The 25,721-nt window shown below is 42.7% G+C and overlaps 1 protein-coding gene across 2 annotated transcripts in view; it reads left to right on the forward strand.

The window, feature by feature from the left end:
• tmem131l (transmembrane 131 like) overlaps window positions 1-23,864 on the forward strand; it is a 29,432-nt gene extending 5,568 nt beyond the window's left edge. The window contains exons 4-34 of one of the 2 annotated variants that reach the window (XM_079279048.1): window positions 5,686-5,757; window positions 8,141-8,264; window positions 8,412-8,528; window positions 9,579-9,683; window positions 11,405-11,482; window positions 12,779-12,932; window positions 13,329-13,387; window positions 13,473-13,578; window positions 13,960-14,062; window positions 14,307-14,451; window positions 14,638-14,808; window positions 15,177-15,246; window positions 15,343-15,466; window positions 15,579-15,648; window positions 15,763-15,872; window positions 15,988-16,057; window positions 16,239-16,372; window positions 16,721-16,863; window positions 17,000-17,186; window positions 17,454-17,639; window positions 17,754-17,903; window positions 18,016-18,559; window positions 18,669-18,781; window positions 18,999-19,168; window positions 19,265-19,471; window positions 19,603-19,681; window positions 19,879-19,985; window positions 20,109-20,241; window positions 20,962-21,032; window positions 21,195-21,328; window positions 23,315-23,864. In XM_079279048.1, coding sequence (XP_079135174.1) covers window positions 5,686-5,757; window positions 8,141-8,264; window positions 8,412-8,528; window positions 9,579-9,683; window positions 11,405-11,482; window positions 12,779-12,932; window positions 13,329-13,387; window positions 13,473-13,578; window positions 13,960-14,062; window positions 14,307-14,451; window positions 14,638-14,808; window positions 15,177-15,246; window positions 15,343-15,466; window positions 15,579-15,648; window positions 15,763-15,872; window positions 15,988-16,057; window positions 16,239-16,372; window positions 16,721-16,863; window positions 17,000-17,186; window positions 17,454-17,639; window positions 17,754-17,903; window positions 18,016-18,559; window positions 18,669-18,781; window positions 18,999-19,168; window positions 19,265-19,471; window positions 19,603-19,681; window positions 19,879-19,985; window positions 20,109-20,241; window positions 20,962-21,032; window positions 21,195-21,328; window positions 23,315-23,614 — 4,336 coding nt within the window. In that variant the 3' untranslated portion in view covers window positions 23,615-23,864. The remainder of the gene's footprint in view (window positions 1-5,685; window positions 5,758-8,140; window positions 8,265-8,411; window positions 8,529-9,578; window positions 9,684-11,404; window positions 11,483-12,778; window positions 12,933-13,328; window positions 13,388-13,472; window positions 13,579-13,959; window positions 14,063-14,306; window positions 14,452-14,637; window positions 14,809-15,176; window positions 15,247-15,342; window positions 15,467-15,578; window positions 15,649-15,762; window positions 15,873-15,987; window positions 16,058-16,238; window positions 16,373-16,720; window positions 16,864-16,999; window positions 17,187-17,453; window positions 17,640-17,753; window positions 17,904-18,015; window positions 18,560-18,668; window positions 18,782-18,998; window positions 19,169-19,264; window positions 19,472-19,602; window positions 19,682-19,878; window positions 19,986-20,108; window positions 20,242-20,961; window positions 21,033-21,194; window positions 21,329-23,314) is intronic. The other variant, XM_079279049.1, reaches the window with a different exon arrangement.
• The last annotated feature ends 1,857 nt before the right edge of the window (window positions 23,865-25,721 follow it).

Consider the following 25,721-nt stretch of genomic DNA (forward strand, 5'->3'; position numbering starts at 1 on the left):
CTTGTTTATCTTTCTAGAGAAGCGATGCCAGTAATGGAAAGAAAGAACGCAGCCCTTTAAATACCTAAGCTGGCTTCATATGTTCCCAAAACTCAAGTGTTCCTGGCCGAGAGGTTCATACCTTTTTAAAGGAGCAATATACGACACTCAGAGCATTAATATAGCAGCAAACCACTATTTGCTATGTAAAGATATAGTGGAGTATTGTCTACGTGTGCCGCCGCTCTGCACTGCTCACATCCAGATACATTACAGTTTATAACGATGTCACTCTCCAGTTCCCCGTCAGGTAAACACTGCGAGCTCTGTCAGCACTTTGGCCGCTCGTGAGCTACAAGCCGCGTCGCCATGTTGAGAGGCCATAGAAATGCTCCCAATCTCATTGTGCGCCTTTTTAACAAAAAACAGTTTGGATGACTTGTCCGTGCCAGTTGTTGGTATTGCTGTGCTCGATTTTAATGGGCTCTTACTAATGTGTTACCCCAAGACTGAACAAGTCTGAATAAAATAATGGATTATCTTAATTCGGGCCGGGAGACAAAAAGCCCGCATTTCAATCTAGGGGTGCAGAGTTAAAAAATGTGGTTGTTTATTAGCCAGGTATGAATGTGATATTAAGCTGTGTTATTATGGGAAAGGTAGCATTCAGTGTTTTTAGAGCGTGACCCATTTCTTTACATTTGTCTCTTGTTGTTCCCCCGACTTTATGAAAGGGCAATCCTAAATTGCCAGAGTGCTCCTCTGAAGTGGCAAGCTTTCAGTCTTGATATGAAGTTCATCTGGGTCACATGCAGCCAACTGTTGCTGAACAGTGTGGGAATACGGCTATTTTTAAGGAGGCTTCGTAGTGCCGGTTGACCTCCAGAGCTGTGTGCTGTGAGGCCTCTCCTGCCAGGGTTATCAGGCACTTGGCAGGCCTGCCAGCACTCTCACCCAGCCTAAAGAGCAAAGCAGATACAGGAGGTTCATGATATCCCTGTCTGAGTTTAGTCTTCTGTCAAAATGTCTTGGCTTTACTTTTCTTTTAAGCTCCTTTTCTTCACTTTAATCTCAACCAAATTAATTCCTTGTTCCTTCATTCTGCTGCTTTAAAGAATATCTGACACACGCCTCTTTACTCTTTAGTGTTAATACTGTTACATATGTGGTGTCTTGTTGTTTCCTTGTCTTCCACAAGCGCTGGTGAAACCAGTTGACCTTAACTCTCCACCGGTCCTCACCTCTCCCCCGGAGCACGGCTGAGGTCACTGCTGACATTGACTTTATTTGAGTTAGATCCAGGGGATCAAATGGCGCCAAACATAACTTGTTATTTTTGTGCTGTGCCTGTGGACAGAACCCCTTGGACCACAGCTCAGTGGCATGCTTGTTCTGAGGCAAACCTTTTCAGAAAGGCCAGCTGCTGTTGAATTCAGAGAAAACGGAGTTAGAAATACTTACCCCAAGGTAAATGCCCTCTTCTGCCTTTAAACCTGACACCGGATATCCAAATTAAGTGTTGCACCTGCATGAAGCAGTGTATTGTATGCTGTCTTTTATTTATAATCTACTTTTACTGAGATACGTGTTTATGTGGTGTTGAAACTGCTGACCTTCGATTTCAAACATTGCCAAATCTGCTTTTATTTACTGTCTGCCATCACACAGGACACCTCATCTCCCCTTTCACATTCGACCCCTCATACGCTCACCAGTTGAAGCACTTGTGTAACAGAAAAGCGTCTCTCTTATCAAGTCAAACACCACGGCCAGCTTGTTTGTTCTTTGTGTTGTCGAATTGCATTTCTCATCGTGGGCTAAATTCACTTTGCTTTGCCCGGCAGCTGGATTCAGCGGAATCGCGTATCACACAAAAATCCACCGTGTCATGCTATAAGTAGTGGCTTTGTCATCGGTAAGCGGACCAATCCGCGTCCTGTGAGAAGCGAGGAGCTAGGTGTGTGCGAGACGACACAGGGAGGCGACTGTTTGTTCAAAACAACAATGGCGGCTCCCGAAGAGGTTTGCGTAGATGGCACGGAAGGCGTTTCTCGATTAAAAGATGTTTTTTGTTCTACTCCAGACTCACTTCGGTAAGAGTTTGGATCATCCATCTGTCAATCAATCACCTGCCACAAAATATATATTTTTAAGTGCCCCGCCCCTTTCTAAACTGTTTTCAATGGCGGCTTCTCAGTTGGTTCTGTGGAACAAACCATCTGTCAGGTCAGGTTATAAAACTACAGCAGGGAGACAGAAAGTGAAACGTTTTAATTTCACAGTATGCAAACAAAACACTGGATGCTCTCCTACCGTCCTTAGGTCTCGCTAGTTGGTTCCACAGTGAAACATCGTATTAGCGTCGCAGAATTAAAAGGACAAGGAAAGGATTTTGATGTTTATTTCATTCAGTTTTAATCGGAATAAGAGCAAAATGTCATCAAATATTGAAAATGCATCCGTCTCAAACAAGCGGATAAAAGCATGTTTTCTTCCACAGTGCTTGTGTGATCTGCCGGTCTGTCATAATTAGGCTTACTCTAGATTCAACCTCAATTAACTGAGATACCCTGGAGAAGCTGTTACTTGTTAATTCTTAATTATCTTGATACTTGTTTGGACACTGAAGCGTTGAGTGGCCGATTGGAAGGTAGATAAAGGGTTGCTTGGGGGGTTTTTCAGTCTTTGTCAATCCTTTTTTATTTATTTTTGCTGACTCAGCATTGACCCCTTTTTTCTTTTTTTTTTTGCTTCCTCGTCAATTTACCACATAGGCTGATCTGCTGCTCAGAAAGTGATTCAGTTCAGTCGCGCTTTGGCACAGGTGGTGAGTTAACTATGTGTAGTTAACTGAAAATACAACCAGTAAACTCTCGCCATTTTTAGCTTTCCTCTGCAGAAATGCCTCGCCTCTGAAACCTACACCACCACAAATGAAAGTGTCCTCTTTGGTAGTTTACAGAACCGTACACAATTAATTGTGCTTGACGCGTCCTATTTCTTTCAACTGTTGAGAATGTCACGTTCCTAATTTTATCTCCCAGCTGTAGATGAGTTAAGCACTAACCAACACAGAAGATACATGTCTGTACAACACCGTCAGACCTTCCTGTAAACTGTGGCTGCCCCCACTGTTCACAGATTGGACTGAGATCAGTCTGATATCCTGCACATTGACTTCACACTGTGAGAACATTTGCACTGGGCAAGCATCAGTATTTCTATCAGCTATTATCAAGCTCTAGTCTGTTATTTAATGTATGCAAACAGGGTTATTATATGTCAGAATGTTTATTTCTGGGAAACCACAACAAATATTGTAAATAAGATTAGCATATTTAGATTGGTGCCGTACCAGGAAAGGTACACTATTGTATTGTACTCCTCTGTGTTGTGTGTGCATGTTAAAGGTTCTGTATTCGACATTTGGAGCGTCAATATAGCAGCAAACAACTGTTAACGACGTAAAGATATAGTGGAGTAATGTCCAGCTGAGCAGAGAATGAAGTCGCTCTCCCTCTGTGTTGCAGAAGGCATATTTAATCAATGTATTAGATGTGTTGTGTAAAGTGAGGCGCTTTAGGGCTTCTGAACAAAATTCTTTATTACTGATCATCATGCAAGCTTACAAGAATGGGCCTGCACAGCTTGCATATCATGTTACGCTGGACAGACGCTTTGTGTCTAATGAGGGAAACAAAAAGCACTTTCAGTGCAATTTTGTTATCGAGTTTGTATGTGTAGATAAGATGAACTTGATACTTGGTATGATGCTTTGATCCAGACCTAGAAGTTAATGCTGACAGGAGTCCTAATCACTTAAATGTCTGTATGTGGCGTTACAGCCCAACTACATAGTTGAGCGCTGAGGTTCTCTTTCCTACCCGTTCACTTATAAACCCGGCTTTGTTTTGTCTTCTGGTATATTTTTAATTGTGAACAGCGGAGTCTTAGTTTGGGGAATGTTAGTCAGTAAGTCTGTCTTGAATTAAATCAATTTCCCCTTAAGTTACTTTAAAAAGGCCACAATAAGACCCAACATGTTATCAAAACAGCTCAACGTCACAGCTGATCATCCCTTTAGTCCTTTCTTGATGTTTCATTGATAATCCTGAGTTTTGATTCATTCTTTAATTTTACAATAGGTTGTCTTTTTCTGGGCTGTCGCTGTCAAAGTGGGCTCGGAGCCATTTAAAGATATAGGCTCCGAGGAATAGAATGAAATATAACACAACAGAGAATTGAGTCCCGTGAAGCGCTGGTGAAGACATACAGAAAAGTGATCCCCTGAAAGATGGCGACATGAACTCTTGAGCTGTTCAACCTGCTTTCGTCGGTTGGTCAACAGCTATGCGAGTCTTCTGTCAACTCGGTCCAGTCTTGCTTTCACACACACACACACACACACAACCTCAAATCAGCTGCTGCTTCTCTGCTTCAAGGCACCAATCCCCAGAGCTCATTAGCGCAGGATGCTGCACACACACACACACACACACACACACACCTACACACACACAACACACTGTTTTGGGTTAAGTACATTTAACTCATAACTCATTCAAAATAACCCCTTTCTCAATCTGCATGGTTTTCTGTGGTCTTCCCTGTGCTGGTTATAGTGCACAGTGTCTGTGGAATCTCCATGTAGAGATATTATCTCACTGCTGATGAGTTTGAAGAAGTCCAACAATGTCGTGTCTTTGGCTGCAGCTGCACATCTTCCCTAAAAACCATTCCAACCTTCCCAAGTTGGAACAGATGCCACTGACAATATGAGGACAGTGAGGGTTGGCTGTCCCACAGGCTCCATGCACCATGAACTGAGACACCAGCTCCTACAGCTCTGGTCCCCTCGAGTCAGATACGTCTGCCCCGATGGTCTGATCAATGTTGTCAACAGTCGTTGAGGAGTTTATCCAGACCCCCCTTTTCAAGACCTTTTGAGAAAAAAAATCGGAATATTAATTTCTTTGTCTTGGATTGAGCAGCCATACACGGAGACTGCTCGTGTCGGCCGCAAGAAGCATTACACACAAATTCTGAGCTGACTAGCGTGCTACTTTATTAGCATGCAAACGGTGAATCAGCAATATCTTGCAGATTAGGAATTACCTGACTTCTCTGGAGAGTTACTGCCTCGCATTAATACTTTGGCAGCGTGTCAACTTGCCGACAGTCGCTTCTGTGTCGGCATGATGCAAACAATTTTAGAACATGTAGAAAGGTGACAGTGTTTCGCCGTGGGTGTTTATGCAACATGAAAAAGGAAGTTAAAAATCGAATGATGACATATTATGTTGAGGCCGGCCCCTTGAACCCTTGTTTGATGATTTGTTCAACATGAGTCATGTCAAATGAAGTGTTATGTAACAAAATTGAGCCATTTATTTGTGGTTGCAAGTGTGTAATCACCTTCATATGCAAAGGCTTGATTTGAATTATTGACTCCTGTTTGTGTGGTGGTTATCTCATTTCTGTGCTGGCATGATCGTCGTCACTTTGTTAGGGAGGTTAGTTCACAGTCAGAACTGTTCCTTCCCCGGGCTGCGTCTCACACCACTGTCACATGCTGGGTTGGAAAGGGGACACAATGTTCTTGTCTTAAGGTGTTACAGATGTTTTTTTCTTCTCATATAATGAAACTGATGACATTCAAATACTTTTCCTTTGGACTCATGCTTTGTGCTTTCTCTCCTCCACCAGCTCCTCTCTATATACACGGGAGAATGTGAGGCCCTTGCATTTTCAGCCCCCAGCGTTGGAGTTTGGGACGCAGTAAGTTCTGTTCTCACTTCCTGGTTTTAATATGTCGAGCCTCAACAAGCATAGGTGTTGTTCGTTTCCTGGAAATGATGAAACCCTTTATTATATGCCCCAATAGCAAAATCTACTTCATTTCACCATCTCTGTCTTGGAGTGATGTGGAAATCTCCACTGAGTTAAAATAAGACGGGCGTCATAGCCTGTCGCTGTGATGAATGCCGCAGAAAGGGAAGGTTTCATAAAGTAAGGGGCCCTTCAGCCTTAAAGGACGAGACAGGATATCCAAGTATGGCAGTACGCTCCCTTTCTCAGCATCCAGACACATACTGGAGAGGGTTGACCCCAGTCAGAAGGGTTAAGAACGTCACTGTTTGCCACCGTACTGCCAAAACAGAAGGAATATCAGACTGTGGTTGGACTGCAGTTATTGCTCCAAACAGTCAACACAAGGAGCTCCTATTCTAGTACTCTGTGTCGTACATTTGGAACGTAGAATGCAGGCTAATCCCCAACACTCCTCATATTACTGGGTAAATGTTTTGAGACTGTAATATAGCTTCAGGACATTTGCAGTTGAGCTCAAAACAGGAATATGAATATAAACATCCTCCACGTCAGTCTGTGGTTTCCTTTCTTCTGTGCCTACGTGAGCAGTCTTAATTATACGATTCAACTACACCAGAAGTGTTGGGCAGTAAGTATATAATACATGTAATCCTGAAGAGTCTCATGTGTTCCATTTGTTGAAAAACACAGATATAGAAATAAAAAAGATCTACAATGACACAGCTGATTTATGTACGGTAACTAAACACGACAAAATACCCCTGTATGAAAGGTAAAGTTAAATGTACAGCACACCACTGTGTCGGTCTGGCTTGCTGGTGTTTTTTGAATTCTTTTACAGATGATATCTGCAGCAGACTGCGTTATGATGTGGTTAAGAACAGATCCTGTCTGCTCATGTCCAAAAATGTGTCTGTGCCGATTAGGCAGAAGCACTGCAGTGTGACATTTATTCTGCAACGCTGTGCACTCGAGCAGACTGATAGCTGGGACTATAAAGTCGAAAGTATTGATTAGACCCCTCTGATCTAAGACCTTAGACCGTCTCTCGCTCTACTCTGGTGAGCATGTATCTCTGTGGCTTTAAGTGAAAGAAAGGTGAAAGTCCCACACACAAACAGGAAGTGAAAGAAGCATCAGTTGAGGCACCTCAACCGAAAATGTCAAGAATGTGTTCTATGTTGTAGAATGTAGATCTGATAAATTTAAGTTATTATTTTTGACCAATTACGTACATTTTCTGTTCAAAAGTTCTCAAATTAAAGCAGAAATTTGCACCTGTATCTTTATATAATTGTTACACTCTACAGTGTACTATTACATTGTGGATAACTATATATAGATCTCCAAATGGAACTGACCGTACTCCACATTAAAGGGAAGTTAAATTGACAATCTTAGCGATTATAACTTTTATAAAACACCCTTCATAATTATGGGCACTCATTTCAATTATTATATTCCCCTCGTGTGAGAATGAACACGCAGTTAGAGATTTGTTTTTGAGTTAAATTGGAAATATAATGAAATCATAAATTGATGTGCAGATCATGTAATGGTTCGTTGCTTTACTCAAGAAAGCTGTACGCTGCACAGAGAGGCTCCTCTGCCGTTTGTCGCTTTGAAATGCTCGGACCAGACGGGACGGGTACAGGCCGTTGCTTCAGCGCTGCGTGAACGCTTGTCGATACTCGAAAGCGGCGCTGACATGACATTTGCGGTTTAGACCAGAGGTTTGTTTGGGTGTCGCCAGGCAAAATATGTTGAGTGGCAACATGTCGCTGTCAAAGATTATAGCAGCAATGGCCAAACCCAGAGAGCTAATCTGTGTGCTGATGTAACCCAAAGCTTTTTCACAGCCTCCATGATGTCCTTATTTGAATATGTGGTTTCACGTCTGACACTGGGGCCTTTCTCACATTAACTTTACATTTGTTTCCCATCTATTAACAAAGAGGCAAGTGGCTGATTTTTCCTCTTTTGGCTTTCGAATATTGACAGAATGCAAAACACCAGTTATTCAGTCACTCGGATGATGTATTGCAGTGAGCGAATTACTTTGCTAATCTCCAACCTTTCAACACTGACACAAAGATAGATTTAAGGTGGTTTCATGATGTAATTTGCCACCACAGCCACTGCGGTCTTGATGAGCAGCAGAAGGATCTAATCAATTTGGTATACGCTCTTTGGATGCCTCATGAATAAGCAAACTCATAGATAATTGTGTATTTACAATATGGTTCCCGTCGAAGTGTGCCATGGTGCTTCCTGGGTAAAGGCTGTGTTGAGCGCCCGTTATTTATCATGCTGTTCTGTCTCTTTACAGGCCGCTGGGGCTGCTGAGAGCTGAGACCATATATGTTCACAACCCCAGCCAGGAAGTTCCTGTGACGCTGCTGTCAATGTTTACATCCAGCAGGCAGTTTTACATACCTTTCTTTCACAGAAGAGTAAGTGTATATGTATGCATTCGTGTGTGTGCGCAGCTGCACTATACTGTATATTCACAAGTCATAATGTAAAGTATTGTTTCTCTGTGTGTCTCGGTCTTTGTAGAAATGTCTGATATACCGGTAACTGTTTCTTCTCTGTCTTAGGAGATCCCACCCAGAGGGAAGGCATCTTTTAAACTAATTTTCCTCCCGTCTGAGGAGGGCAATGTAGAAAACACATTATTTATAAACACATCGGCCCATGGGCAACTGTCATACCAGGTCAGTTCCATTCATACATCTCCTGCTGTCTAGTCTCGGATCACGTTCTGTTGGAATAATGTGGTGAAATCCCACCTCGTGGTCCTTCTCTCCAGATACTAGCGTGAAAGATACTCGCATGTTGGAGGTGTTTCCTCAATTTGCGATGACGAGTGTTTACAAAAGAAAACTTTAATCACATCAAACTTTGATTTCTTTGCGATCCAAAATAACGTCATGCCAGACTGCTGCTCAGGACATAGCTGGCATCCACCATGTTTGTTTTCACTTTCCATCCCGCATGCACAAACTCAAAAACAAAGGAAGTCAAAAACGCCATTGTTTATGGTATTTGTAAATGACACTTGGACTCCAGCACTGCCACTCCCTTCACCCGCCTCAAAGACATGCAAATTCTTCCATCATTTGCATGTTGTGTTTATGTTGCCAATGAAAACACGGTAGTACGGAGTACGGTAGTCATTAGCTTTCCTTCCATTCATCTTCTGTACGATTGTAATAAAGGCGCGGCGCTATAAACCTGTTATATGGCTTGTATTAAATGTTGTGCTCAGTACTGTGGTGAGACACATGCTAATGACTGAGGAAAGATCAGCTACATGGATAAGCAAGAGTTGTAGGGGCCTAATGTCTGGCATTCATGCTTTATTCAGCTTAAATGCAGGCCAGTTTATATCTCTAATACAGTTGATATGGCTCTTCATCACCATACTCTGACATGCGAGTGTCACAAGGTGCAAAAAGTTGTTTTTAATATATTTCTCCTGTCCCATGTAGCATTTGTTCGTCCTTTGTAATGTGCTAACTTCGCCCTCTATTTGTTTTTTCCTTCAAAATCTGATGAAAACCAGTCAAATGTATGTTTTGGGGAAATCCTTTCTGCTGCTACATTATGAGCGTCTTACCTACTTTTACTTCATTCATAATCACAAAATATCTGCTTCCATGTTACCAACTGCTCAGTTAAGAACCACGAAACAATGCTCCTACTTTTGTTATGTGCATGCTGTTGAGAATCCTTTTTCTAAGCATGAACTCTTCCTTTTCCAGGTATTTGGTGTGGGAGTTCACCGGGGTTCGTTAAAGTCTGTCCAAAGAAAGGATAGTCAGCTAGTATTCCCTCACATCCAGAGCATTAAGCTGACCCAAACTCAGGTATGTATTTCAACGTCTTTGTTTGTGCAGTCCGTGCATAGTAACGACTCACAGCTCTTCATTGGAAACAGCTGATTTCCCTTTTCCTGCCGCCCTGATAAACAGACGCCTGCACACTAACACACAGAGGCTTTGTGATACACACTGACAGGCTCTTGCTGTCGTCGATCTACTGAATGTGTATGCAGTCGGCATGGAGGAAGTCACGCAAACAATCCCTTTTTTTTTTTTTTTTTTTTGTCATGCTTAACAATGTAAATGTTTGTTTGCAGAGTACAACCACCAACTATCCATTTTAAATGACGCATGCTTTGTACAATGATTCATTCGCACACGTGTTTCAAAACCATGCAAGAACACAGAACACCAATGACAAACTCGTGCACGGTTTGAGAAGCACTGAAAGTGTGAGAAGCTGTCTGAAAGGAGGCCTCGCCTCCACAACAGGAAGTACGGTTGGCAGTTGCAAAATGTCAGCTTGCAGGGAGGCTTTAGCTGTCATATTCACTCAGACTGCTGCTTATGCTGAATGCAGTCTTTAGTCATCTCACCACGCGCCCCGTGTTTCAACATATAGTCAACAAAACGTCCTCCACCGTTACAGTATACTTATAATCGTCAAGTTGGTACACTGTTTCAGTTTTCTGTCATCTTTACATTTCGGCTCCATTAAACATGTATTTTGAATGAATATATAATTTCTGATGTTTTATTCCACAAAGCTGATGACGAGGCCACAATACTTTGTCTGTTAGTAGGACATTTTATTTATAAAGTTATTATAAAATAGTTGTGATGTGTTCAAGCTATGTGTCTATTAGAAGCTGAAAGAAGAGGAAGTCCCTCTATTGGTATTCAGTTCAAAACGAAAGGGGGAAATGGAGAGCTCAACCTACTTTAGACATACTTACCATGACAGTTATGCTAGAACTAAGTACTGAGCAGCCATAATAACCACAGACCATATCTAGAATGAATTGCTGCATATTTTTGGGGGTCGAGTAAAAAGAACAGACTTACTGTATTTTCACCGCTAAGAAGAAAGTAGCTATAAAATGGGACCAGAATCAACAGATGGTGTATACAAGTAGTTTTATGTTTCATTTACTGACTGATAAAAGTGCAGGCATGTACGTTTGTGGGGTTTTATTTCATATAAAACTCAGCACTTCATTTCATTTTTTTACTAATAGATGTTACTGAATTGTGTCGATGTGGTAGAGACTTTAGTGTTACACCTGACAGCCTTCCAGTTTAAATGCAGATGTACTGAATGTGAATCCAATATACCCCACTTGGACCCACCATGACCCGCATTGGAATTAGGGATTCCCTGCACAATATTTACCGTAAACCATGATTAAAGATTGTGCAGGAGTTGACATCCCCAGAGTGTCCAGTGGTTCAGTGGTCTGTGTTTGCAGACCTGTGAGTTAAGACAGACGCTGCTCTGGTTCTTTTAATTTGTCCAATAAGTGACCAAACCAACCAAAGCTGCTCTGTTTCATTGAATTCCTATAATGTGTAGTGCATGGCTAGCACCACTAGAGTTCAGTCATGTGTGGCTTTGTAATAGCGACTGATCATTAAAGGCCTTGTATATAATAGAATAAGATGACCACCCAACTTGATGTTTATATTTCTATATATATATATATTCTTTAATGCTTTCATTAATCTTTTAAACCCCCTGATGGTCTGTCATGCTGTTTCCCCTGCAGGAAGATGCCTCAAACATCACTATACTGTGTCTCCTCCTGGAGTGCAGCTTACCCAAGAGTTTGTTCAACAATCCTCAGGTACTTATTCAAAGTTATTCTAAGATGTATTAAAATACTAATGCTTGGACTTATTTGTGTCTTATATGGTTTTGACGCCCAAAAATGTGAAACATGAAAATTCTTACAACTACTCCTGTGAATAAGCTCATATTTATCAGTTCACAATATTAGCTGCTGCACACAATATGTCCTACTTTACTGTAAAGTCAATTCTCAGTGTTTGTGCACTGAAAGGTAAGTTGCATACTGGACCACAATTGGCGAACAAACTAGTTGTGATGTCGTTGAGACAGAGAGGAACTATTTTACCTCGATACTCTACAGTCTTGTAACAACAATAATTGTATTCATTTCTCTGAATTATACTTGTTAATGAAATGTTTTGTGAGAAGGACGGGCATAGGGTAGACTTTGTGGAAAAACAGAAGTACAAAGGAGAGCATTTAATCAGATTACTTTCTGTGATGTGTGATCCTGACACCGTTTTTAGCTCGTTCCTACTTTGCAGTGATTGTTTCTCGCTGCTCTCGTCACGCCCTCTCCTCTGAGCAGAAGGCCAGCGAGTCCGAAACTTAAACAGACAGCCGGGCTTGTCATCGGGAGCGCCTTCGGTGTCCTCCAGGACCCCTGAAGAGGGTGACATCCCATGCCAGACTTTTAATTGCTCTCTCCAGAGACGCATAATTAATCAATAATAATTAATGCAGGGCTCCCAGTGTTCATGTGGCGCAATCGTATTATGCAAAAGGCGGCTGCAGACAACCTCACGATGTTGTCATAATTATACAAACTGAAATCATTCTGCCGCTGTGCTGCATGAGTGCTTCTGTCTGTTAATGTCGAGCAGGTATCTGGTTCTGGGTCTGTCGCGGCAAAGAAAGAAAAAATAAAAATAGTTTTTCCATCACTATATGTTTTCTTTCCACAGTCTCCTCAACCTCTCTTTCATTTGTAAAATGTATTTCTTCAGCGAGGCTAGAGTCACGCCTGGATATCTCCCATTATTCTGGTGTGCTAGAGTGCTCGTAGAGGAAACGTCTTTGCTTATTCATTGGCTGTAGTCTGTTGTGACTCAGTCAATCACCAACTCGGATACATTACACTTCTGGCGGCCGGTGTTTATTCCACACCAAAAAAAAAAAGTTTCTTCTTTGTCTCTTAAACAACACATTTTTGTGTGTGTTTGTCTTCTTTATCTTTGTTAGCTTCTGTTCCCTGTTTACTGAATGTCTTCATTCTCAAACGACTCTTCTGTTATCATGCTTGTCCTTCTGTTTGGTGCATGACTGGTATGTCTTTCCTGTCCCGTCCCAGGGGTCCCGCCTCCAGAGCGAAGAGCGCCTCAGTCTGCAGATTAATCTGTCTGCGCACGGTGACCGGCCCACTGACCTGGACAAGCTCAAGCCTTACGTCATTGAGCATATCTCGGTGCTGCTGATGGCCCCCACTGCTGGGCAGGCTGCAGTAGGTGGGTTTGTTTGACCAGTCTGACCCAAAGCAAATGAGCTGTGGGAAGGTGCCAGTGTTGCGCTGACACTAGTGTATCGCTGCTTCTTACGAGGCTAATTCTGTCAGCAGCAGATGGCGACTTGTTGTATCGTCTCGTTATAATTGTTTTGTTTTTTTGCTAAACTATGTGACCATGGAGGTCATTTTTAATTTTCACTTTTTTATCATAGCTTTGCTCAAGAAATCGGTCTCTGCCAAGTTCTCTTAATGACTCATAAAGAATGTAAGGGAGACCTTAACATGCATACATCAGGATCAGATATAACTGTAAACCAAGCCATACATTTTGTATGTCATACTGCACATATGTACACTTTTTAATTGTATGATTATTTTATTTTTTATTTTTTTACAGGGGAACCAAAAATAGGAGTTTATATGTTAAATTCTGGAGGCAAGAAGCTCTGTGTAAAGGTGGGATGTTTTTCATTGTTTTGCTATATTCTGGGGTTTATAGGTCGCAATTTATAGGATTTGACAGGATTATTTTTCTCCCCAGGACATGCAGGTGCTATCAAAAGTGGAGGCCGGCCTGGAATTTAATCAGGTTCTTCTGAGACCAGAGGCCAAAAACTTCACTGAAGTAGCGACACTTGCCTGCAGAGGTGACCAGTCATTTCAAGTCAAATCATTTCTTCTCAATTAGCATAATTCGATTTTGGCTCAGTGGTACAGCAGGGTCGTGGCTCTGCTAGTGCATGTCGATGTGTCATTGGGCAAGACACTTTACCCCAAATTGCTCCCGTGGTTTATGAATTGGTATGAATGATTAGTTAGTCCTGATGGGCAGGTGGCACCTTGCATGGTTGTGTATGAATGGGTGAAAGATGACATGTAGTGTTGATGCGCTCTGAGTGGTCGGAAGACAAGAAACTCGCTGTAAAAGTACAGTCTATTTACCATTTATAATGGTGGGTGGAGGTGATTGCATTGAACCTAAATGTCCAGGTATTTTTTGTCAACAACAGTTCTGTTTCATACATCAGGTGCATCACCGGGTCATGACGGGAAATGCATGAATCATATCAGTTTAAAGATTCTGGGAAACCGGACAACTTACAGCTTCCCTGGACTACATATCACACACAGGTAATGTCATTTCACACGCAAGTTTTGCTACGAAACCTTTAGAATTAAAGCCCAGCTTGACTGCCAAAGCCTGATTGTTTGAAAACACTGGCTGTAGCCACGCCCCTTACCTTTTGTCTGAGGTGTGTCTACATAGTAATTAAGATAAATCCGTTACAGAAATAGTTAAAACGCGTGGCTGATCGGGAGGAGCCATCAACATGTGATACTGGGTATCATGGTGTCATTTTGTTTCTTTCTGCAGAAGGACCGTGGGGGATTTTTTCAGCCTGTTCCAGGTGAAACAAAGAGATGCAGAGCAGGTGGATCTGTGGCTGACCAACTCCCTCCTCTTACCCGTCACTGTGATGAATGTCAGCCTCTCACAGAACCTGCGGGGAGTAATGAAGGTATGCATCATTACCTCGAAGAATGATAGGAAGCAGATCTGATTAGACGACGATAAAATGATGGTCATTTAATGTTCTCTTATTTTATGCTAAGTGTATTCTGGCACACTTCACCCTTTTATCATAAGGATCCCAAGTTCAGAGCAGGACTTGACACGAATGTCTCTGCTGCCCCCCGTCTGTCAGGTGATGAACTTCAGCGCTCCACTGACAGTTCCTCAGGGCTGCTGGCACATCCTGTCCCTCCAGCTGCTCAGCAGGGCCCTGCCCGTCAACCAGGTGTTCACCCTGAGTCTGGACACCAGCCTGGGCACAGCCCTGCACATTCCCCTTTACTTCCACTCTTCTCCTTTCAAGGTAAAACACCAGCCCCAGTAGCTACAGTAGTTAGCACAGTGGAAACAGATTACAGCGATCAGGGGTCCCTTTTATACAACAGTGCGTAGGATCCACACTAAATGTTTGTGTACGTTCAAAGGAGGAAATGCAAGTACACCAAAAAATATTCTGATTTTTAAAACCTTGCGTAAGCGGACTACTTAATTACTACAAGCAAATAATTTAAACAGCATTTATTTAGGAATGATTCTCTTTTAACCGTCTTAATCCATATAAGCGGTTGATCACTGTAACAGTGATCACTGTTAGCGGTCTTCCACTGTAGTGTGTTGGGTTGTGGACCGGTACGCAGGATCACATGTGGTAACAGATGATGTGTCTGTCAGCAGGGGGAAGTGGTGTTTGAGGGGGAACCTGACTGTGGACGTCCTTGCCCTGTCAGATTGTCTGAAACAGGTGAGATGCCACTTGAGTTCTGAGAGAAAAAGTCATATTGTTTTTAGTTATTAGAGTTTATATATGAATTATACATTTTCTGTCATATCCTATCAGGGCTTTCAGATTGGCAGCGTACCCTCCTCCCCGACTTTTCCCCCTCGTCTTGGGCCGTAGACAGCAAACTGGCTGCTGAGCTCTGCTCTCGATGGCAGAGTCACAAAGACAAACTGTCTTGCAGGTCAGTCTTAAACGCAACACGCAGCTTCCTTTTTCACGCCATTATGTGTATTATAATCCATCATTGCACACCATGAACATCATTAATCTTGTAAATCGTTTTGTCTTCTCAGGTGGCCCAGACTCGCCGTAGAGACGTCTTTTCCTTTGGACTTTGGCGCTACACCCGTCAATGAGAGCAAGGTGGGTAACACGCAATGACTCCTCACTAAAAATGATGTTCATATATATTTAAAGCTGGATTTAAAATTTGCAACATTTTTCTGCAGCAAAAAGACACATTTCTTTTTGTTTCAGGTAAAGACATTCATGCTGAAGAATCCTTCGTCTTCAGTGGTTTCTGTAGAGATTCGGATCCTCTCCCTGTACCCGGCCCCCCTGGAGGCTCTGGACCTCTTAACCAAATGGTACGCGCAACTACAGTTGTCTTGTGCCTCGGTTGTTCGTAGTATTGTACCACTGTTCCTCCAGCTCATCCCCTGAGATGATTTGTCAAACTGCTTTCTCTGTTTTGATCGACAGGTTTAATATCAGCCCTCTTTCTGTCAACATCAGCACCACAGAGTTTTCTCTCTTGGCTTCTCCCCCCAAGGTAAGTCCTGAGAATGTTCCCGGGAAATGAAGTTGTGCCACTTTTGTCTGGTCCTTTTCGTATTTACTCATTGTTTTTTGGCTCCTTATCTTACGTGGCATTCTTGTTGTGCTTCAGTGTTGCCTATTGTGCTTTCCCGCTAAACCTTTTTTTTGCCCTCTCTCTGTGTGTTTGTGTGCAGGCGGGGGAAAACGTGAAGGCCATAACAGGAGAGGGTGTCCTGCGTCTGCTGCTGCAGCCCTGGGAGGCCAGAGAAGTTGCTGTGGTCTTCACTCCCTCTGAACACAAACCCACCACCACCATTCTCATCATCAGGTACTGATTCATATTCATCGGATGAGTTTGTTCATGTTCATATGTGTACCGTATTTAGGTTATGTACTGGCGGAGGATTTTGAATCTTTGGAAGAGATATTCGCAACAGTTGAGAATTTCAGAGACCTTTTTAACGGCAGACATTTAGACTGAGGTGTCATAATGCACAGGTGTTACTTATAACATTAAATCTTGGTTCGGTAACATGAAAGAAACCAGTAAAGGTAGACTACATTTTCCTGCTGAAAAGAAAGTGTAGCCAACTCTTTTCCAATTAAAGTAGCTAGCAGCACTAGCTCCCAAAGTCCCTAAATCTAGCAAGAAAGTTGCTTTTTACCCCTGCTACAGGAACAACCTGACGGTGTTTGACATGATGACGGTGCAGGGCCACGGGGCCAAAGAGCTGCTACGAATTGGAGGCAAACTGCCCGGCCCAGGGGCCTCTCTGCGCTTCAATGTTCCTCAATCAACTCTAATGGAATGTAGTGATGGTGAGATTAATGTTTAACCTTAATATCACTCCATGACTTGTTAAGTAATAAACTGTATTGGTACATGGTCACTTTTAACAGAAAGATAAGGCAATCAAACGAACAAAAGTGAAACGTTCCTGCTCGTCTCTCCCAGGCCTGCGCAGCAACAAGCCGCTTTTCGCCATCAGAAAGAGTTTCCGGGTGGAGAATGCAGGAGAGCTTCCTCTGAACGTCATGTCAATGAATATTAACGGGTATAAGTGTCAGGGATTCGGCTTTGAGGTCTTGCAGTGTCGCCCCTTCAGCCTGGACCACAACACCTCCTCTGAGATCACCATCGCGTAAGTTGTCACTTAGTGTTTGAATAATGTAAGTTAACTTCTTCATTGCTATATATAAAATGGAAAATTTGTTAAAATGCAAAATGTATATATATATAATTCAACCATAGGCAGTCCCCACACCTCTTATGTCAATTTCTGCTTTCTCTCTTCCTCTTTTACTTCCTCATTATACCTTCCTCCTCTTCCTCTATATTTTGTTCTTATGTCTCTTTTTTTATGTCTATTTCTTTGTCTCTCACTCTCTCCACCTCTCTGTGTCCTCAGCTTCACCCCAGACTTCACCTCGTCCTGGGTGATCCGGGACCTCACCCTGGTGACATCACGCGGCACCTCTTTCCCTTTCACCCTCAACGTGACGCTGCCCCACCACATGTTGCCGCTCTGCGCTCAGGTGGTTCCTGGTCCCAGCTGGGAGGAAACCTTCTGGATGATCACCCTCATCTTCACATGGTTTGTACCTTTTTTAATTCTCATTATTCACAGTGATAAGTCGTAATGTTTTCTAGTTTTTGGGTATGTATCGGAGGTGTAACTCATTGTCTGCTGTATGTGTTTGTGTTTCAGCTTCTCCCTGTTTGGTGTGTGTCTGATGGCCTTCCATCAGGCCCAGTATATCCTGACTGAGTTTTCCACACCCACCATCAGGAGCAACCACAACTCTGTCCTGTCGCGGGATAACGGTCCAGTCAATAATATGGCAGCTAATGGAGTGAAGTAAGTCCAATGTCTTTCAGTAGTATTAGGAACATTGTGAGACTGAAACTCTTTGCATAAAGACAACGATTGCAAGTGGATTAAACAACTTCAATTTGTCTTGTTTGTGCAGTAAAGCAAAGGGCAGCTGTAAGAGCTATGTGGACATCTGTCACACCTCAGACAAAGGTAAAGGCCGTGGCTCTCCAGCCCTGGCCAACATCCCCACCCCTCGTCCTCAACCGTCCTCAAAGAGAGGCTCCTTAATCACCCTGTCCCAACCGCAAAAGAAACACAAGGTTTCACTCTATTACACCAAATACAAGGCAAGCTCGTCCACAGCAGTGCCTGATGCTATGATGATGGATGAAGACCATGAAGACCTCACAGCGGATCCTCCTCTGACCCCAGACCCTGACGTCTGCAACAACAACGAACCAGCTTTCATCAGTGTGCTGGATAAAAAGACATCCGCAGACTTTAAGGAAGACCCCATAAGCACTGTGCCAGCAGCAGTTATGTTTCCCATGGAAATTCCTGCTTGTTTCCCAGATAACGTCATAGTGGGTCCAGGACCTAGACCAGGCCTGTTACTGTGCAGTCCTGTAGAGAAGAGCTGCACTGAGCACTCTGCGGAGAAGATCGGCTCTGAGAAAAGGGACAGATCTGAAATGGAGGTAAGGAAGATGCTGAAATGCACCGTGCCTGTATTCGTTTAGATTTGATGTCTTTTGCAAAGCTTATCATCCGAATGATCAAATTGACTTCATGTTCTTCTGTCTCCAGCTGAGAGAAGATAGCAAAGGCCAGAAAAAGAAAGCACAGTGCGCAGAGACTGGCACTGCATCGGGAAATAATAAGGGAAAGAGGAGTCGCAGGAAGACAGAAAATGTCTCCAGGTAGACCTCACGTTACCTATATCAATTCATCAATTCATATTTATTCTGATACTCCAGAGTAAAATACCTGAAAATTCAGGTCTTTGTTCTGTATTGTTTAAAAAGTGAGCAAAGAGCATTGAACTGTAGTGAAACTAACAGCGACCGACGCTGTTATAAAGCACCAAACGGTAAGATACGATGTGTTGTAATTGTTTGTGTCTGATTACTGCCCTAGTGCTCCTGAGCACAATGTGGTAGTGATACCTGAAAGGGAGAAGGAACCTGAATGGAAAACGGGGGACCGTAACCTCAGTGGACCCCGCAACAGGAACCACTGCTGCATCGGCTCCAAGTCGGAAGCACCAACGCCTGGCCTGAGTGTTGAGAGCCCTCACAAGCAGAACGGTGGGCATACTCCTGACCTGTCACACACTTCTCTGCAGCTTTACGAACATCCGAGCACTTGGTTCTAATCTCACTGGCCGTGTTGCTGTCCGGCAGGTGTGTGTCCTGTTCGTACTCGCCGGAAGTGTGCTACAGAGCGGCAAGGTGGCGGAGTGTGTGAGTCGGGCTCGGACTCCGGCAGCTCGTCAGGCAGTGTGCGGGCCAGCAGAGGAAGCTGGGGCAGCTGGAGCAGCGCCAGCAGCATAGAGGGAGACAAAGACCCCAATGCCCGAACACACGGCTGCACTACCTCATCCAGAAAAAGTAAGGGACAACGTGCATCATCATCATGGTTAACAGGCTGTAGCTGTATTTTTGTCACAGATGAGAAGGGTCAACTACATTATTTTGACATTGGTGCAAACAGGTTTTTCTTTTATTGTTTTTTTTTACAGGGGACTCCATGCAGTACGGCGTCTACCCAGTAGAGAGAGACTGCTACCAGACCGTGAATACAAACTACAAGGCTCTCAGGTACCTCAGCAGAACACAATGGTGTCAGTGTTAGATTTGACTGACATTGTGTATAAAAGAGTAAAATCTGATGTTTCTGTGTGTCCACTTTGCACCGCCGTCAGGCTGCTAATGAGAAATGTCAGATTATGATGTTTGAAGAGGACTTTTCATCTGTTCCCTGTTTAACTTGTAACTTGTGGCTTTTTCCTGTTCAGCATGAACAGCTTGTACCGTAAAGATGCGTGCCAAAGCCCCGATCCCACAGCGTCCAGCTTTGCCCCAAGTTTTGCTGCTGTTGCTGCAGGAGTAGAACGGAACATGGGTAAAGACATTCACAGTGAACACATACTTTATGAGTCTAAAATAAACACCCGTCCACGTCTTCAACAAGTAGTATTAGTGCATTACGTCTGATTCCTAACGAGGTTGTTCTTTGCTTCCTCAGACCTGACGGGTCAGTATTTGCCTGAAGAGACGTGGTCCGCTCCATCCATCCCCCTCACCAACGAGTTCAGATACAACACCACCGAAGCGCTGCCCTACATACCTCAGCCAGCAACCACCGCCTCGTACAATGGGTCAGTGCTTAAATGCAGATTTGTTCAGATTCTAAACATAACAATTTCTATTATATTGGCAATGAATCAAATAACGATCTGTAATGTGAAAAGGGTCATTTTTAATGAGAAATTCATCACCAGATTGCACACTTGCATGTTCAGAACAGGAGAAAGTTGGACATTAAATAATCGCAAAGGTCAGATATTGTCTTTGAAGGGGGCGGAGACTGAAACAGAGCTAATAAGAGAGCGAACGCTGGACAGAAACATGACTCCTGCCTGCGTGCATGAATACTAATGCTGTTGTGTCTGCTAGATATGAATATAGGAAGTTGTTAGTCACAACAACGTTGTTTAATACTCTGTAACTGTTCACTGTGTGTGTCATTCATATTTAAAAACTACTGCCTATACGCTGTAGAAGAAGAATCTAATCATAGGAGGATGTGTTAGTGTTCAAAAACTGGACAGAACATTGTTCCTCTTCTTTTTTTTCTTTTTTTTTTGTGTGCAAAATGAATTTCCTAAATACAAATGGCGGCTGCTGTGTGCAGTCGTCTGAAAACTCTATTACTTATATGCCACTTCACCCCTCTGTCTAAACAGCTTTATAACTGCTTAAAATAGCTTGTTTAGTAAGATACTGTGTATCTAGTGTTGCAGTAATGTGTCCTTGTGTTGCAGTTTTATCTCTCTGTTGAAACCGTTGGATCAAATGTTTCCTTGTTTCCCCCGCAGGTTTACTTGGAGCAGTGCCAACAGCCATTGCAACAGTCCCTACACCTACTGTGAGGAAAGCAACTACATAGGTACAAAGTCATGCCGTGGAGTTTTCTTATACCGTAATCCAGTTATATACTCCTCTCTCACGCTGTGCTGTATTTATATGTGATGATGTAGAATTAAAACGTATTCACTGGGTTACTGGAACAAGTATTGACAAGCATGTGTTTGTTCTACTCATCTCGCAGGTAATGGAACATTTCAGAGTGGTTTTGCCAGTCAGGAGGCCCAGCATGCACACGGCAATCAGGCCAGCTGGAGTGAGGAGCAGCCGCAGGAATCGACCTCAACCTGGGACACGGCAGCCTGTGTGGGCAGCAAGGTGAGGAGTCACAACACTCAACTCAAATGGGGTTGATCAGGACCAAGTGGTCTGGCTGCTCTCCTGCTGCAGCTGAATGTTGATAATCATAGTCATCGTGTAATTTCCTAGAACCCTCGGGATATCTTCAAATATCTTGTTTTGTTCGATCAACAGTTCAAAATCTGAAGATATTGAGTTCAACATAACGGGTTTGTAGAATAGACTCAGCAGTCAGCCCTCAAATACAAGCTTTTCTCTTTTTCAGAGAAATCAATAACTCAGAAAATCTTCAAATCCTCACATTAGAGATGTTGAAACCACCAAATGTTTGGCCATCTTTTTGTAAAATGACTTTTGCTGGTCTTACAGGCTGCATGTTGTGAACAACAGGGCCTGCACCAGCAAGGTCAGCAATATCTATAATTGGCATGATAAATAATGCAAGAAAACGAGAAGTTAATTTCACGCAGTTTCACTTCAATAAAGATGTACGGGATGTGGTTAAAGGTGTGTGATGAAATGAATCCCTGCAGTGGGTTTACACAAAAATGATGGAAATGGAGAAACGCAGTGTGAAATAACAATCTTTAAAAGTTGCACTGGTCTTACTTTAAAGCTGTGTGCAACATGAACCGGGCCAATCGGAGCAGATTGCTGCCGGAAACCTGTGATTACAATCACAGGATGTTGTTGAACACTGAGAGTGCCAGAGCACCTGTGATTCACATTTAATGTAAAACTGGATGTTTCCATCTGGTGTTGTGTCATTTTGAACAGCAACACACACAAACACACGCACGCACACACACACGCCCCCCATAAAGACAAAAGTGGCATCTCTCTTGAGACTTAGAAGGAAGTCATTTCCTCTTGTGCTTTTATCATTCTGCTCTACTTGTCAGAGCAGAAATGAGGAACAAAATCGGTTTAATCGACTCGGTCTTACTGAAAGTGGGTTTCCATAAACTTCTCTTTCATTTGCTGCTTCTCCTTTTTGTGCAACAGTTGTTTAAAGATACACGCTCAGTATCAGTATGCACTTTGGCCCATTTGCAAAAAGAAATTGCAGCCGCACACGATTGTCCTATCAGCAGAAAATGTACCTTTTGATGCTTTATATTTTATTCCAATACATTTTTGTTGCATTTTAATTGCTGTTTGTCGTAATTCCTCGTTCAGTTTGGTTTTAAAAATCAACGATTACATTTACTGTTGCTTTCTCCAGTCGAAGTTTATTGACAACTTTAAAATATACTGCCTCGGGAAAAAATTAGTTCAACCTAAATTGAGGGATTGTGTTAAATAAAAGGTAGCTGATGTCAGATAAAAAAAAAAAAAATACCTTCATTGTTATATGTTTGAATTCTTTACTCTCAAATACTGGTCTCAAAATGACTGAATCCTAATAACATGAAGTAATAGTTGTAGTACTGTGATTAAAAACACACCTCAAACTAAACTACGATCAGCGAGTACCTCAATCCAAAGATTCATGAAACAACTGCTCAAGAGAATACGTTACAGTAGCATGTAACATACAGTAGCATGTAACATCTACTGATAGTGTCTTTGCAACAAAGACATTTCTGTGTTTGTGTGTGTTAGAAAGTGTAGAAACAGACAGCAAACCAAAGATCTGCAGCCAGAATCAAGCAGGAGACGTTGCTGTTACCCGGCATGCGTCTTAACCACGAGTCACTACGACTCCTGAAGAGATTGCCTTTGTCTTGTTGCTGAGGATTGACAGAAACTAGAGCGGGAAGGTCATTCTACTTTAGCTGAAAAGGAGAGACGCTAATGAAAAGCAGAGCAACGACAGCCAGCTCATCGCCGCAGGGAACAGACAGCCAAGTGGCCCCACGGTAGCGGAGCCCAGTGACAGGTAAGGTCAGATGTCCAATACTGGGATACAACTTCGGACAGCACACAAAGCAGCTCCAAATATCAGGGAAAACAAGTGGTTGAACAGCTAGCTTCATCGCTCTTTCTCTCCGCCCTCCACAGCCATACTTCTCGGGTACCCGCAGCCTCTCCCCCATGTCCAGTCTGTTTGGGTCCATCTGGACGCCTCAGAGCGAGCCCTACCAGAGCCACTTCCAACCTGAGCGATCGGCCCCGATGTCCCCCGTCACCCCGCCTCATTCTCCCTTTACCCGGGAGCCAGAGGTGACGTGCGCACCGATCCAGTACTCCAGCTTCAACCCCTTCGGCACCCACATGAACCTGGACATATGGAACTCTTCCTCCAACCGCAGCTCCAACTCGCAGCTCTCCAACGACTCTGGCTACTGTGGAGATGTTTGAAATTTAAAAATAACAACGCGGCAGACCATAACGATAATTGCAAACGTATAACAAAACGTTGATATGTAAAAGAAAGGAAATAAAAATGAATGTTCTTTTATCATTAATGGGGAAAATGTGAATATTCCTTCTCTTTTATGTTCCCATTTTCAAATGTTAAATGTTGTGAAAGGTTAAGCATTTGTTGTATATTTTTCTAGATGTTTTGCAGTTTTGATCATAGAAAATAAAAAAAAAGGTTTTGTACTTCAACAGGATTTCTCTAATTACGTTAATGTAATATTTAACTTTATCTGTCAGCCGACATTTCTGATTTTCTTTCTTAGCTAACCTCTACGATCATTTCAATCACTTGTCAGAGCCCACAAGTGTCATCGTTTTAGTTTCATCCTCTGCTTTATTTCCCACAGAAAACGGGCTTAAAGCTTGTACCCGTGTCCTTCCAGTGGAGAAGGCGTGACGTCGTGCCATGACGGCTGCCCTTCGTATCACTCGGCGCGTTCGAGGCATTCTGTCTTCCAGTTGTTTTATCCGTCCGTCTCATTCTCAGGAACGCGTTCTCTCAGGAAGGCCTTGAACGAATGTCTTCAAATTTGGCACAAACGTCCACTTGGACTAAATGATGAACCGAGTCGATTTTGGTGGTCAAAGGTCAATGTGATCTCACAAAACACTTTTTTTTGGCCATAACTCAATAATTAATATGCTCATAATGACAGTTTCACACAAATGTGTAATTAGATAAAATGATGACACTTTTTTTTTTTGGACTGTCGTGCAGCTGCAACTTGACTGGTACAACAGCAAGGTGGTAATTATAGTCCACCACGGGTTGTGTGTATGTATGTAAATATTAAGAAAGCTAAATAGGAAATAAGAAAACCAAAAAGCACAGACTCAAACCAAGATTTTCAATAATGTTGCTCAGAACCGTCTGCCTGGTGGAAGGCCGGGTTTTTTAAACTACATTCATTACTTCAGATATGATCTTGATGTGTGAAATGGATGATTGTGGAGTAATGTATCCTCAGGGGAATAGCAACAGCACATTTCATAGCAAACTGGCGGTTTGTTGTCCAGATACATGTTGGTCAAGGGAAGTGGTTCAGATACTCTCTTGTTCACTGACGGACATCACTAATCTTAGGCTGTACGTGGCAGAATATATTTTGAGATGTGGGAAGTATTTAGCAAAGTAGGGAAGTGGAAGAACATTTAAATCAGTGAATGCATCTTTCTGTCATGCCACAGTGAAGAGGGAGAAGTGTTTTCAGCTGTGGCACGCCGAGACTCAAGGTATGTTCTCTTTAATTTCAATCCTATATCATGTTTTATGGAGTGTAATGCTGGAGTAATACGACTTCTTGAATAGGTGATGAACTTTAATGGCTTTCAAAAATTGACACACTGATGTATTTAATTTGAGTTAAAAGGATGCATTCAAAGAACCTTCTTGGGTCTTTTATTTGAGCAACAAGTACTATATAATAGACGAATACCTTTTCATTGATAAACACACATTCAATTTCAATTCTGTCGATATAATTGACCGCACATGTCGGTATCCCTAAACACTGAAAAAGCAAACAACTTCAGTCACACTCAATAATTGGTCTTTTTCCTGGACGACATTTTGAAATGTCACAGCAAGAAAAGCCCAGGTGTGCATAGCATAAATAATGATTGCTGGATTCTATGTAGGGTCCTGGTATTCTGCATGTCGGCTCACTGTCACACTGTCGAGGCTTACTGGGACACAGAGCCGTCATTCATGGTATTGGTAGCTCCTATGTTTTTCCTACCAGGTGAAAATATCTGCTGTGAAAAACACCGATATATATGAATGACACTGTTTTTCCCCCAAAAATAATATGGCGCTTCTTTGTTTTTATTTGCCAAAATGCCTTTTGGAGGGAAGTCATTTATTAGATGTGTTTTATTTAATATGTATCTCAGATGATTGAGGGGCTGTTTGATAAAATGACCGTTTGTCAGTTCTAGCCACGGTCAACAATTCTAGTTTGTATTCTAAGAGTGTGTTGGGACAACAGCATGCAAGGAAAGGCCTGATGGGTCAGTTTTCTTTTGTGTTTTATAGGAACTCGAG

This window comes from Melanostigma gelatinosum (assembly GCF_949748355.1).
Source record: "Melanostigma gelatinosum genome assembly, chromosome: 11".
NCBI lineage: Eukaryota > Metazoa > Chordata > Actinopteri > Perciformes > Zoarcidae > Melanostigma > Melanostigma gelatinosum.